The 15,542-nt window shown below is 41.8% G+C and overlaps 1 protein-coding gene across 1 annotated transcript in view; it reads right to left on the minus strand.

Moving 5' to 3' along the window:
- LOC124619753 (stress-induced-phosphoprotein 1) overlaps positions 1-15,222 on the minus strand; it is a 56,660-nt gene extending 41,438 nt beyond the window's left edge. Inside the window, exons 1-2 of the mRNA XM_047146331.1 lie at positions 15,066-15,222; positions 14,641-14,850 (exon numbers count right to left, since the gene is read on the minus strand). Coding sequence (XP_047002287.1) covers positions 14,641-14,850; positions 15,066-15,074 — 219 coding nt within the window. The 5' untranslated portion in view covers positions 15,075-15,222. The remainder of the gene's footprint in view (positions 1-14,640; positions 14,851-15,065) is intronic.
- Positions 15,223-15,542: the final 320 nt, after the last annotated feature.

Consider the following 15,542-nt stretch of genomic DNA (forward strand, 5'->3'; position numbering starts at 1 on the left):
GGGGGATAGCACACCCAAATACCAGAGGATCGCAAATCGCCTCCTTGGTTGCTCGATCCAACCTTTCATTCCCTGCAGTTCCAATGTGCCCAGGTACCCAGCAGAAAGACATCTCCTTCCCCAGTCGTCGTAGTTGTAGGAGGGCATGCTGGATATTCTGGGTTACTGTATCTGCTGGGTACAAATGTTCGAGAGACTAAAGGGTGGCCAGAGAACCTGAGCAGATGAGAAACCTAACACTGGGAGAACATCTCATCTGCTCCAAGATAGCATACAATTCTACATTGAAGATGGTAAATTCTGGAGGCAGTCTGACCTTGACGATATGACCCGGGAAAACGAGAGCGCAACCAACAGAGTCCCCCTGCTTAGACCCATCTGTAAAAACAGTTACATGGTCGTGGTACTCAGATAAAATATCAGAGAATATCACATTACAAATGGAAGCAGGAGTGCTCTCTCTCGTACTGCATCAAATCTAAAATCACTCTGGGCCTCTCCAGTAACCAGGGCAGCAGGCAGTTAAAACCCTGGATTTGAGGTCGTACTGGTTCCACACTGAGCGACTCCAGCAAACACTGCACACGGAACCCACATGGCATCGTGGCTCGTGGACAGTTGGAAAAAAGGCATTACAGAGGTGGACGAGCAACAGTATGGTGTGCGGGTGAAGTTGGAGCTGCAAGGAACTTACACGAGTGACGCACCATGAGGAGCTGGCGCCAGACGGTAAGTGGCAGTTCCCCCGCCTCAGCACAGATACTAGATATGGGACTGGTCCGATAAGCACCCGTGGCCAACCAAATCCCCTCATGGATGGACAGCGTCAATGATCTGCAAGTAAGATGGCCTCGTTGACCCATACACCGTGCAACTATAGTCCAGTCGCGAATGCACAAAAGCCCAATAAAACTGAAGGACACGCACCCTGTCCACTCCAAGACCTGTTGCTAAGGCACTTGATGATGTTCAGTGGCTTCAGGTCTCGCAGGTGTGGTAACCATGACAATTGGGAGATGAAGCCCAGAAACTGCACTGTCTCCCTAAATTGTAGGATGGCGTCTCCCATATTCAAGGCAGGCAAATTAAGAAGACGACGAGAACAATTAAAAAGAACACATGCACACTTATCTACAGAAAACTGAAAATCCATGTTTACAGCTCAATCCTCTAACTGCTGCACTGTGAAATGCAACTGATGGCCCGCCGCTGCAACACTGGTGGAAGAACAGAAAACAGCAAAATCGTCTATAAATATGAAGCATTGAACAGAACTTCTTACCGGAGATGTGATACTGTTGACGACTCTGGCAAAGAGGGTAACACTTAAAACACAGCCCTGAGGAACACTGTTCTCCTGCGCAAATAGATCAGACAGTGTGTTACCAACTCGGGTCCTACAAAACCGCTGAGACACAAAAGACTGTATGAAGATGATGAGGTGGTCACGAAAGCCCCACCTGATGCCGATACAGTGATGCTTACAGAGGAAAGCCTGCTGAATAGCCGCCTCTAGGAGAGGCAGAGTGTCGACAGGGAACCGAAATCTTCGAAATCCACACTGAGAGTGGCTAAGGAGTTGCCTGGTCTCTAACAACCAGACCAGAAGATAGTTAACTATTTCCTCCAGGGTCTTTCCTACAAGGTTTGTTAAAGCGATACTCCGTTAACTACTGGGACATGTGCAATCCTTTCCAGGTTTGAGGAGAGGGATCAGAAATGCCTTCCTCCACAAGTAGGGGAAGTTGCCTGTCTGCCATATTAGATTAAAACATTCGAGGAGGGTTCCCTTTGATGCCACTGGCAAATGTCGAAGCATGCAGTACAGGATTTGGTCGTGACCACGGGCAGTGTCACGAATCTCAGTCACTGCCAATTCGTGCTCCCACATGGAGAATGGGGAGTTTTAGGCCTAAGAACTGTTGGGCCTGAAGTCCAATTTTTGCCTCTCTATAGTCGCACAACAGCGAAGAAACACCAGATCCTGGCTTGTATTGGCAGTAGTTTGTGCAAAATGTTTGACCAGCATCTGAGAAATGTCTCTGGGTGTTGCTTGGAGGCACCTGTTCCAGCACTGCTGCTATCGGTAAATGGGCAGTATTTACCAGTAACCCTCCAGATGGCTTTCCATACTTTTATACAAGTGGAAAGGTTGATGGAGTCCAGGAAAGCTTGTCATAATCTTTTCTTACTCTCCCTAACGACGTGTTGAGCCTTGGTCCTCGTGACTCTAAAGGTCCTAAGGTTATCTGCTGTCATTCAGCATTAAAATTTGGAAGAGCCGCACGCCTTTCCCAGATCGCGAAATGACACCCATCTGTCCACTGAGGTCCTGGCCATTTCCTAAGATGAGCTGCGGACTGCGGGATGGAGGAGTCAGCAGCACGAAGGATCACTTGTGTGATGTGGTCCACCCATCCTTGGATGCTATTGCAGTGTTTGAACACAGCCAGCTGGCTGAAACTCATCCAGTTAGCCCTGCTGACCATCCATTTTGGGGGCTTAACGTCAGGTGGTGAGCCATTTAGTAGGTGAAGGCAGTTTGGGAGGTGTTCACTGGAAGGAAGGTCATCAATGACCTCCCACTGAACAGTGTCGGCGAGGGTGGGAGGGGGAGAGGGGGAGGGAGGGATGGTTGGAAGGAGGGGGGGGAGGGAGGGATGGTTGGAAGGAGGGGGGAGGGAGGGATGGTTGGAAGGAGGGGGGAGGGAGGGAGGGAGGGGGGGGAGAGGGAGAGAGAGAGGGAGAGAGAGAGAGAGGGAGGGGGAGAGAGAGAGAGAGAGAGAGAGAGAGAGAGAGAGAGGGAGGGAGGGGGGGGTGTCAATGGCTGATAATGACCCAGCAGCAGTAGAGAAATGTGTGCGGGTACCTGTGTTGAGGACGCACAGCTTGTGAGATGTCATGAGACCCTCCAAAACCTGTCCCCGAGAGCAAGTATTTGGTCAAAACCCACAGGACATGATGGGCATTGAAGTCTCCCAGGAGGAGGAATGGTCGCGGGAGTTGTGCGGTAAGATCCATGAGAGCCTCAGAGTCTAGCGCATCTTCTGGAGGTACATACAGTGAGCTAACAGTGATCCTTCGACACACTTGAATTTGAACTGCACCTGGTTGCAGGTCAGTAGCCAATGGGAGAACAGAGGAGTGGTGCGTATTAGTGACAAACACTGCGACACCTCACTTGGCCCTTTCCCCTGATAGATCATCCTTGCAGTACATAGCATATGTCCCTGTAGCACAGAGACACCTGTATCTTTAAAATGCGTTTCTTGTAAACAAAAGCACAAGGGACATGCCTGTGCTACGAGCTTCAGTTCCTCCACATGAGTCCTGAACCCGTTCATGTTCCACTGTAGTATGGAAGCCATGTCATCGGTGCGGTTTTAATTTACCCCTATTCTTGCACTGGGGAGGAGAAGCACTTGATGAATGAGGGGAAGTGGAGGAGCTGCCTGGAACAAGACCTCTAATTCCTTGATATTCTCCTCATCAGTCAGATCAGTCTGACGGTGCTCGGGACAACTTTTGACCTGAATGTTGTGAGCCTTTCACTGAAGCCTTGTCCCTTCAAGGATGAGGGGGGAAAAGGGGCGATGAGAGGCACTCTGCTTTTCTTGTACCTTCTGGATGCTTACCGCTGAACTGTTATTGGTCACTCCTGGTGCAGCTGCCTGGATTGCTTTGTCCTTAACTCTTCTTCCCTTGACATGTACACGTGCAAGTACAGGTGCTTGTGGTGGATACAGGCACACTAGGCACTGTCTGTGTCGAAGCATCTGCCTTGGAACTAGGTATCTGTACCATGGAAGAATATGGGATGACAAAGACAGGGGGTTTCATCACCTTATATTTTTTTGTTTCAGCATCTCCTGTACTTTGCATTCTTCAGCAAAAACAGGCAGTCTCAGCTCCCGACTGGGTGGTTCACAGAGTAGTTGATGCAGATCACTGGAGACAGGCAGTCAGTACCAGTGTCATGAGCGGCTTTCCTGCAGTTCCCGCACATTGCTTCACCTCCACAACTCACGGTTGCATGGCCGCAATGCTGGCATTTATAGCACTGCATAGTGTTTGGAATGTAAGGCCGAACATTAAGTCAAAGGAACCCCGCCATAAGATGTTCAGGCGGTGTCGGAGAACTGAATGTGACAATGAAAGTGGCAGTCTTTTCAGTTGCTCCATTATTCCTCAGAATTCATTGCTCCACATCAACTATTCCCTGGGATGCCGATTCTTGCTTCAGTTCTGCTTTGTCAATGATATCTTGGCAAGTGACAATGCTGTTACTGGAGTTGAGAGAGATGTGCATCTATACAACCATATCATAGTCACCAAGTTTCTGTGATTTCTTAAGAAGGTCTACCTGCTTTGACTTGCTAGTTTCGACCAACAATGAGCCATCGCACAATTGTTTTATAGATTTTAATGTCCCAGGAATGACTTCCAATTCCTTATGAACATAGAAGGGGGGACACTTTTTCAAATGCCCCACCTTCCTCTTTATCACCAGAAAAACATTGTTATTCATGACTCCATGAGCCACGTTACTGCAATCCAAAGTATTCTTATACCAGGAGGACTAGCCTCTCTCATTCATTTGGATGAATGGGTGTGAATACTCCCAGGCGGCACACCCTTTCCACTGGGAGCAGAAGAAGATGAGCAGCTAGTGAAATAAGGGTCCACTCAGACTGAGCCCCGCGTGCCTGAGTAAGCTTTATACAACTGAGGTTGCACGATAATGATTGTTCCACCTTGACAGCCACGCATCCCATCAGCACACAGTACACCTTGAGATTAAGGTTTTTTCTTTTCTTTTTAATAGATTCATTTTACGATCTGTGCCGTCAAGCCAAGATCCCCGTTCCCTGAGACACACAATGGTCCACTGCCGCACGGTGGTCACTGAAGCATGCCCAGAGCTTACCGTGACCGGGGGCTGGCGGTGCTTACCAGTCCCCAGCTCAGGAACCCCGCGGTCACCAAGCCCATACCCAGCAAAACATTGCTAAGCTCCTGAGGAGAAATCTGAACACAAAAATAACAGTTAGTGGAGTATCATACATTTTTGAATTCTATTACAATTGTAGTCTATATAAATTCAGGCATGCTAGAAAAAAATCTTAACTTCATAGTCTCTGATATTGAATTTAGCATATGCTAAAATGAAGGACTAAGTAAGGAACAAGTATTTTTTGTTTTCTCCAAAAAATTTCTGCTCCAAGATACAGCCCTCCAAAGATGACACTGCGCATACCATTTTGAAGATACGAATTTTGGAAAAAATTTTAAAATGCTGTATCTCTGGAACAGTTCTAGATATTTAGCTTTTTTTTTTAATTTAAAAGACTATTGCTTTAGGATTACAAAGAAATCCTCCATTTGGACTTATCTGTCAAAGTTCTTTTACTACAGCTTTCTGAACTCTTTTTTATAATTTATGGAATTTTTTCCAAAAATTCAATCCATAAAATTTTGATCTTTTTTCTGTAGATTAGTACCATATAGTTCTACATTCCCTGAAAAGGAGAGCTTCCACTTTTAGGTTGAACAGGTTTTACAAACTGAAGTTTTTACCACATTATCACATAACAGGATCATAAAAATCAAAACCTAGCCTTATTTAACACAATTTTAGATTTGAAAGATGAGTAAGAGACACATTTTTCAAGCATTTTAAATGGTTCCAAAATGTATGTGAAAGCTCCAAAGACTTAATATGAGCTCCCCCGTCACTGAGTCCAAAAACGTGTCTTCCGAATTTCTGTCACAGTAGTAGTTTGTTTTGACCATTCTTCTTTTTTCCGCTCAAAGAATTTTTCGATTTCCTCTTTGGACAAATGAATGAGGGCTGTGCGTGTGTAACATTTCACCTATCACGTAAAATCCTCAGCATTCTGAATCACAGCTGTATTTGGTCTGGAAAGATTACGTTTTGTAGTATGGTGCTTCAGCAGGCCTCCTACACCATCACAAGGCCCTTCCCACAACAGTAGCACTGTGTACCCTAGTCAGTTGGCACAAGCAACTCACTCACTTCAAAACAGCTGGCAACGATTTTTAAAATGACTAGGAGCACCATAAGAAATAATGATGATCATCTCTGCCCCTTTTGTGGTTGAAGAATTTTGCACATTACTAGCAAAGCATGTGCTGAGTCACATCCTGTGTCATCACTTATAACTGCAACATTTGTGGTCTTGTTTTGAAAATACGTCACCACTGTAAAAATTGACACCTGGTCATTACTACAAGATATCCTTGTACATTTTGTGCAAGAATTACAGTCCAGTTCTCAGCAAAATCACAGTGAAGCACTAAAAATAGGTCTTCAGTCTGTAAACACCCTACCACTTCTGCAATGTGTGTTGCGGCAATTTCTTCAGAGGCTGGTGTGTTACGGTACTGCTTTCACAGATCATTTATCAAGTTCATCAATGAAACTGTCAAAGGCAACAGTTTTCTTAATTAGTTTATTTTCCTCCCATGTCACATATGTAATTTCTGCAGAGTTATCTGCTATGTCTTCCAGGCCAAGTGTCTAAAGACAGTCCTCCCTTTCCAGGGCAGTCACCACATTCTTGAAACAAGCAAGTCTCTCGCTTTACATCACAGACTACTAATGACTTGACATGCCCAACCAAGGTGTCGCATGCTCCAGTAAGTTGTTCTAAGTTTGCACACAAAGCTCAAAATGCATGCAGTACACACAGAAACATACATCGGTAGAACTACCCACTTTGGTTGTAGTGCATAAAACTTTGATCTTCCAATATGTGAAGTTGTACAGTTGCTCTTCTAAATTGCAAAAGTTTCTTTTAATACTGCTAGTCATGTACCTCTTCACTTTCACAACTTTTTGACCTTCAACTTTTACAGTTATAGTGTCTTTTTTGTTGGCACTCTGGTAAGAACAGTTCCATTTATCTTCCAGATAAAATGGCTGCACTATTTGAACTTAAAGTGCTTCTACAGGATGACCATAATAGGGATCTGGTCTTCCAAAGACTCCTTTTCCTTTGAAAATGTCAGTGGAATAATAGTTAAAACTTTCACCTTTTCACTGTAGGATTCACAATATTCAACAGCTGAACTGATATTTCTGAAAAATTCCTGGCAAGAGGTTAAAGAGTGCTTTGGTTCATTTTCTTCTGAAGATGGAACGTCTACTTTGAAGAGTGTGGTCAGTTTTGATGTGGTGTATTCATCAATACCTTTAGTAATTTTTCTATGCTTTCTTGATGCATAGAGCCTATGACTTGAATTCACTGGCCACGGTTTCTTAACAGGACTAACACCGATCTCTGTAACTGACTGATTCCAGGTATTTAATTCTTCCTCTACTGATGCAAAATCTGCATTATCTGCACCATGGGAGGTTTCACCTTGTTCTGGAACCATCATTGTTGTTATTCTGATTATGTCAAAATATTTAGAACACAAAAAGTCGTCAATGGAAACAGCCTCACTTTGAAACAGAGTCTTCAAATGAGAACACTTATTCCGAACCTGAACAAAGTCTTTTTTTATGTCATGTGTAGTCAGCGCACTTCACTCTCCTGCAACCCCAATTACAAGACATTTCAAATAGTCCTTTTCAAAAAAAAAAAAAAACACTGCAACTGTGTCAACTGGCAAATTCCTCATGAAAGCACAGAACTCACTGAATGGTCTAAGATCTCTTAGAAGCCTTTTCAGTGAACAAATTAGCACTGAACAACTACAGAACAGAAACCTGCAATGAACAACCACAACAAAGAAACAGACAACAAAGTTTAAGCAATATTTGCAACAATAACAATAGAAACACACATTGTAACAAAGAAATTAGCAAGAAACAACTTCAGTAAAGCCATACATTACCCAAAAAAAGGTTTTTTTTTAAAAATAATTCCAATCCAACTCAAATGTGGTACCTCTTCTTTACACGATACTAATCAACAGGAAAAATCTAACTTTTCTGGATTAGCATTATTGAAAATAATTTTTTTTCTGTAAAATATAAAAGAAAATTCAAAAAGTGACAGTAAAAGAACTTTGACAGATATGTCCAAACTGAGAATACCATTGTAATCATAAATCAATTATGTTCCAAATAAGAAAACCCTCTAACAAAATATCTAGAACTATTACAGAGCTAGAGCATTTTAAAAACGTTTCCGAAATTCGCATCTTCAAAATGGTGTTCACAGTGTCATCTTTTGGAGGCCTGTATCTTTGTGTGTGTGTGTGTGTGTGTGTGTGTGTGTGTGTGTGTGTGTGTGTGTGTGGGGGGGGGGGGGGGGGAGTGTCTTACTTAATCCTGAATTTTAACATATGCTAAATTCAATAACATCCAAGATTGAAGGTAGCCCCCCTGCGTGAAGCGATACAGATTATGCCTACAGTTCCTTGCATATTTTCAGTACTAAGACTATCAAGCACCACGTTGCGAAGAAAAATTTGACTTCTTAAGTGAACAAGTAGCCGATGATTTAGGAGAGAGGGATGTACTTCAAGAGATGTTGGCTATTAATTTGTTCCTATGAAACATGACATTTTTGTTGTTGTAATTAGCACTATTTGTTACTGTAGTGAATAGCAGGTAAAATTTTACATTTAAGTTCAAACAGGTTTTTGATGATGTGCAACTACTGCGGAGTACATTTCAACAGGGATGGGTTACCTTTCAGTGGCCAAACAACAGAAGTTGTTCTTTTTTTTTTTTTTAAATAAACAGCTGCACAAGCTATTTATTCCAATGATTTCATGTACAACTGAATTCACAAACTGGATATTGTAGTTGATTCTTTTCATGTTGAAGTGAACTGCACAACAGATCATTAACCTAGCACAAGCAAAGAAAATCCAACATTTTGAGCTGTAGTCCTAGGCCCACAATAGAAAAAGAAAAGAGCTGTAAGTAAGTACAAGAGGAAGGGACCACCTGAATGAGACGATGTCTGACCTTTTCCCAAAGGCAGCAACCAAAAATTAAAATAGGTGACAAAAGAGGAAAATCAACAACAATGCTCAAAAGAAGAAAAGAAACAGGAATCCTTTAAAAGAGTGGAAAAACTGGAGAACTGATACAAAATAAATGAAATCAGAAAAAAGAACTAAAATTAACTCCTAGGCTTCTAGAAAAGTTACCATTATATCAGACCGGTCTTCCAAAGCTCTTTTCTAACATAAACCTGGCAGTAAAAATATGGAGTTACATGATGGTGGTTTAAGGACTGTAAACAAATGTCTGAGAAGCTGTGGAGTTTGCAGGATGGAAGAGAGTCTATTTGTAACACTAGTCGAAGAAAAACGAAACTCACATTAGAAAGTAAAATTTACGCCACTATTCAATTTCTGCGTGTGTTGCTTTTCTTTTTCCCAGCTTCACCTGTAATTTTCTTCATATGTGTCATTAGATGTAGTATACAATTATTACATCAATAGAATACATTTAGTTCTGTAGGGGTTGGGATGTGACCCCTTCAGTGATGGTTGAACTGGCCGACACCAAATCAGGGCGGAGTGCTGTCTGGATGTGGGGTGTGGAACAATTTGGTGATCTGTCAGTAAAACAACCCTTGTTATATTAGTTCTTTACTCATGCCAATTAAAGGGATGGGGCTGTAGTCTGAGAGCAGGTTATTGAAGATGGCGACAAAGATGGTCGCGAAAGCATGGCGTGTCAGCCTTTTGCCTGTCCGGCTGGTAATGCTTGCTATTGGCATTCAAGCAACTGGGGAAGCATGATGCAAGCCCTGCTCTACTGGTGCTGGACGACTGTGGCCACTGCGCATGGCTCGGCTGATCTGTGGCCGCATCTACAACACTCCAGGATATATGGTGTTTAAGCCATGAAGTCCAGCATAATTGAAGATGATGGTGGATGGGCACGCCCCGGGCAGTTGTCAGCAACAATGTAGGCCTGTACAGGTTGGGGACAGCAACAGTACAGCAAGCCAGCTCAGGCTTGAACTTGTGGCCCACCAGGAAAATGGCTGATAACAAAACGTAATCGTCCAACACATTGCCCAGCAGAGCGGAGTCAAAAAGTTGAATGCATGCAGATTTCACTGTGGCCACTGGCAACAGATACCATTGATGGCAGACCATTGTGCTATTTTTGTCTCCGTCTCTTTATCATGAGTATTTGAGAGTGGTGGTCTGATTTGGATGGGGAGGGGGGTGGGACATATAAATGAGCCTGTTAGTATTATTCTAATAGCAGCAACCCTAACCTGGCTGGAGTGGCAGGATATTGTCACTGGGCAATGATGGTTTGATTTGCTCTGGTTTAGTGTCATGGACTGGTATCTTCCACTTTGGAAGTGTCTGATTTCACCCATCCACTTTGACCCGTGACACAATGGTGGTGGTGGTGTTGTGTGTGATGTCGCTAGTGCCGTGTTCTTGAGTTGGATCGTGCCTGTAGACATCGTGGTGCTGTATTTGATGGCACCATCTGGTGGTGACTGTTGACATGTGGTATTGGGTTCATTTGAGTCTTTGTTATCACTGTAGTAATTTGAGTTTATTTGAGCCTGAGTAATCAGTGCTGTAACGTGATTTTGGAAGTGCTTGCTTTGTTTTCTGTGAGGTATTGTTTTCCTTTTGTTTATGTGCGTGTGGCATTTTTGTTAGGTGTAATTAGTTTGTGTGTGTAAGGGGGGAGGGGGGTATTGTAGCAAGACTACGCGATTTTGTTGGAGACTTTTGTTGGTAAGTAACTCTAGCTTTGGTTTTATTCAATAGTAAATTGATGTTTTGTCTGTTATATTTATGGTATTTCAGTTGTAGTTTAATTGTTTAATTGATCTAGTGAATATGGGGGTTTTTGGATTTTCAAATTGTTGAGGTTTGGTTTCAGCGGTGTTTTGTGAGTTATGTAGGTGTGTAAAGTATGGGGTTGTGATTTTTTTATTTGTGGTTTGCTGGCAGGTATCGATAGCTGTGTTTGAGCTATATAATAGTTGTTGTTGGGGTTGTTTTGTGGGAAGAGACCAGACTGCGAGGTCATCGGTCTCATCGGATCAGGGAAGGACGGGGAAGGAAGTCTGCCGTGCCCTTTCAAAGGAACCATCCTGGCATTTGCCTGGAGCAATTTTAGGGAAGTCACGGAAAACCTAAATCAGGATGGCCGGACGCGGGATTGAACCGTCGTCCTTCCGAATGCGAGTCCAGTGTAGCTATATAGTAAAATAAATTTCACTATTCGTAGTTCTAGGTGTTGGGTTTTTGGTGTCGAGGGCTTTGTTTGATCAGTAAAGGTCAAAGGAAATGTCCAATCCCCTTTACAGAATTGCAGATGGCTTTTTGGTATTGTGGGCTCAGTTTGAACTATATAGGTTGAGTGAAGTGTACACAATTCCTGGTGGTTTTGTGGCTGTAGCACTGTCTTAAACTGAGTCTTTTTTTTAATGGTGTGAGGTTTTGTATTGTTATATATTTAGCTTTTCCCTGTCTTAAGCCCCCTATTTGCCGCATTTGCCCCTTTAGTTTCATTTTATTGTTGGAGTTGGATGTTCTTGTGTAATTTTTATTTCTGTTCACATTAGTTGGCACGTGTATGTTGTGACAATATTGTCTCCATTTTGGAAGTAGGCTTTCCACCATATTGATGACATGATGTGTCAAAGATGGGTGGAATCAGAGACTTCCCTAATGTCCCAGTAAATAATTCAGCTGCATTTGCTTGATTAAAAGCTGTTGCTCTTTATTTTCCAGTGTTTTTGGGTTTTCATGAGGTGAGCTGCTGATACCAGCTCATGAAATCATCAACCTAGTTAATTACAGCTACTTTATTTACATCAAGTACTCTGTACGCTTACATCCAGCTATTTGTGTACATGTGTAAGTTGTCATCTTTGTAAGTCAGTTCATAATTTTTAATAATGTAATCAAAGCTTACATTTCACCTTGGTGATAACTTTACTTATACACAATGACAACGCCATGGTGGTATTAGCGTGATTACTGTCACTAAGCTTTAAATACCCACTGGGGGTTGGGCTGTTTGGGGGAGGAGACCAAACAGCGAGGTCATCGGTCTCATCGGATTAGGGAAGGATGGGGAAGGAAGACAGCCGAGCCCTTTCAAAGGAACCATCCCAGCACTTGCCTGGAGCGATTTAGGGAAATCACGGAAAACCTAAATCAGAATGGCCGGACGTGGGATTGAACCGTCGTCCTCCCGAATGCGAGTCCAGTGTGCTAACCACTGCGCCACCTTGCTCGGTTTAATACCCACTGGCTTACGTTTCTTAACCTGCCAAAGCACAATAGTACACCCTAACTAGATTTGCAGCACGTCTACGAGACATGATATGTTTCATTTCTTTCAAGCCCTTTGCAATTTTCCCCTCACTTCCTCCAATTTAATACACTTCTTTGCTCACATTCACAAGATATTATCCAAGTCTTGTATGTATTATTCCATAACGTAATACAATACTGCTAAATAAATAATTTAGCCTAGATGGGCTGTAGGTAGGCTATATTCCCTCAACAACGTTGAAATCTATCCCCAAGGGCATATTAAAAATCTGTCCTATGTGCAGACAATGTTAAAGCTGTTACTAAAAAAAAGTTTTTCAGGTGGTTTATGGAATAGTTAGATGCAGACAATTAATTAATTGAGTAAATATAATTTACCTCCATTAACATTAACAGAAAAGGCCGACTGAAAATAGAACCGAGCTTTTGCTTTTCACACCTTGAAGAAGTATTAATTAAACAGCATTCCTCTTAGGACAGCAATGGACTGGAATCTATTGTCCTGTTGTGGAACTTGATTGTTTACTGTATGGCCATTAACATCGATTTCAGTGGTGGGAAATTCTAACTCCTTTACTTTCTTTCCTTATAATGGACACTAGTCTAGTTTCTGGCCATTCATGTGAGAATAAGGGCACTACATCAAACCTTAGTTTGCTACTTGCCTTGTAATTGCTAACTAATTGGCGTTTTGATCAGCAAATGCATATTCTGATACACCTTGCCACTACTGTATGGGAAAAATAACTTTTCTGCAGACTGTAATTGTATAAGAAACTTATCACTAACACAAGATAATATTCTATTACATGCTTGTTATGTCACTTAAAATCTATTTAATATTTTTAAACACAATTGGAGCTGAGTTTGCTTATACTATTGTCTGCATAGTCAGTGAGTACACAGTATTCCAAAGTTGTTAGAGCATGATTGATGCTCTTATAGCTTCTGCAGGAGCCAAATGTGATATAGTTTATTAATACTGAATGAAAGGGCCATGGCATGAAATTACACTATTACACGGGGCAAATCGCAATACTGCTTGAGACTGATGACCCTACAGTTTAGTCCCTCTACTCTCCAACCAATCAACTAATAATACTCCTTACAGATTTAGAAAGTTGTTTGTCATGTGCAGGGATGCCCTATCTCTTATTAATGTGTTCTGGAAAGTAGTATTCAGATTTATTAATGGAGGTTGGGCAATAAAAGTTGCCGTGTTGCCCCACCACCACCACCACCATGACATTGTTCATATTTTTTGTATAATGTTTTGTATATTCACCAAAATAAATGGAGATTTATTACATAATATAGATTTCCTAAATTAACCTTCCAGTTGTAATTATGTACAATGAAAGGTATGTTACACGTGGAATAAACAAACCTCGGGCTACACTACAGATTGGATGATTACCATATTTACATTTGTTGGCGAAGCCAATTCATAATCTAACTAACACCTTCCAATCTAATCTATGCACCATCAGCTCAATCACGGGAGGAAGGGATAGGAGAACCACACACTAAATCAAGACTGGGGCTAGTGACTGCCAATGTGGAAGTATTCAAATGTTAACATTTCTACACTCACACTAAGCCATTGGCTTATCTGAAACCTGCATTAGAAGGCACCTATTTAAATTGACTATGTCAGGCATTAACATTTTTTCAAACACACCACATGTGAACATCCACATTTAGAAACTGACCTATTTGCTATGAATGCTGCAGGTAGGACTACATTTTCTCATTAAAGAAGGCAGTTATACAGTATACTATCAAAACACCAAGAAAAAGATCAATAAGCGGACTTGGCATTCAATGGGTGATAAGACTGGAGTATTTGTCTCCAGTTGAGAGGTTTGTTCTTTCTCCAAGATATGAAGCTTTAGTACAATGTACAGATGCGATTTTGAGTTAATTTCATAGTATCATACTTATCGAATACTTGATTCCAGCCATTAGGACAAAAGATTATAATGAATTAAACTTACATCTGCCTGCACGGAACACTACATAGCGCGTGGTTTTTTCACAATATCATAGTGGTTATTTCCACGAACGTCCATAGTCAAATGTGCATAAGTTCATACAGTACGTTAAATTACTCCTTTCTAAAAGAAAGGAGAATTGATGTTCAAGTCTCGTCGATGTCTAAATCATTGTGGACATAGCACTAACTTGCTTACAACAGAATCTGGCGGCTATCGGTTCAGCGTAGTATCGTCTTCTCACCATCAGATTCTCACACCAATGACTAGCTTGTACGTCAGTTCTTATTTAAAGTATCTATTTCTAGTTTCAACGACTAAACCTTTAAGTAAGACTCTAAGCAATAACGAGTTTTGAACTCAAGAAATAGTATTTATGGTAATGACTCACCTTAGCCCAGTCAGGTTTCAATTCCACAGTTCTTTCCGCATCTTCCAGTGCCTGAGAGTACTTTCCTGCTTTTGCATACGCTGCTGAACGGTTACTGTATAAAACGTGATTGTTTTTGTCCAGTGCTATTGCATCGGTATAACATTTAATCGCTTCGTCGAGCTTGCCCGCTTGTAGGGCGGCATTTCCTTTGTCCTTCAATGCATTAACCTACACAAAAACGATTTTCTATAGTTTACAAATAACGATGGTACATACAAGAAATGTAACAAGTAATTAAACAACAGTCGCCACCCGGACACGCCGCTACACATGATGCACTGTTGCTACGCTTAACATGAAAAAAAGCACCCTTACATCAAATTGTTTTTCTCCCTTTCTTCACCAATTCACATTTTCCTAACTAATTATTAAATAAAAATTACCTTATCCATTTCACTTGCACAACACTCAACACTCGATTCTCACAGGTAACGAAACATCCAGAACTACGAGTCAAGCAAACAACTGCAGCTCAAAGATAATGGATTTTCAGTATTTTCGTGCCATACCCGGCTTTGGAAACGCATCTCATCGTCTCAGTAAATACTTTGATTCTACTTCCAAAACTGTTCACCAGACGACAGAGAAAAGCTCTGCACGAACACTTGAAGCTCTTCCTGACGTTACACGTAGATGTATAGAAGAGCATGAATAAATATGAAAATAGTACGGTTTGTTATCGCAATTTCAAATGTTCTAATGCTAATAGGTGTAGAAAGCTAACTGCGAAGAAACCTTGGGCAACAGAAGAAATATTTCAGTTGACCGACAAAAGAAGGAACTAGAAAAATGTTCTAGGAAAGACGGGAATACAGCAATTTAAGTTCCTTAGAAATGAAATAAACAGAAAGTGCACGGCA

The sequence above is a fragment of the Schistocerca americana genome, chromosome 6, assembly GCF_021461395.2.
Source record: "Schistocerca americana isolate TAMUIC-IGC-003095 chromosome 6, iqSchAmer2.1, whole genome shotgun sequence".
NCBI lineage: Eukaryota > Metazoa > Arthropoda > Insecta > Orthoptera > Acrididae > Schistocerca > Schistocerca americana.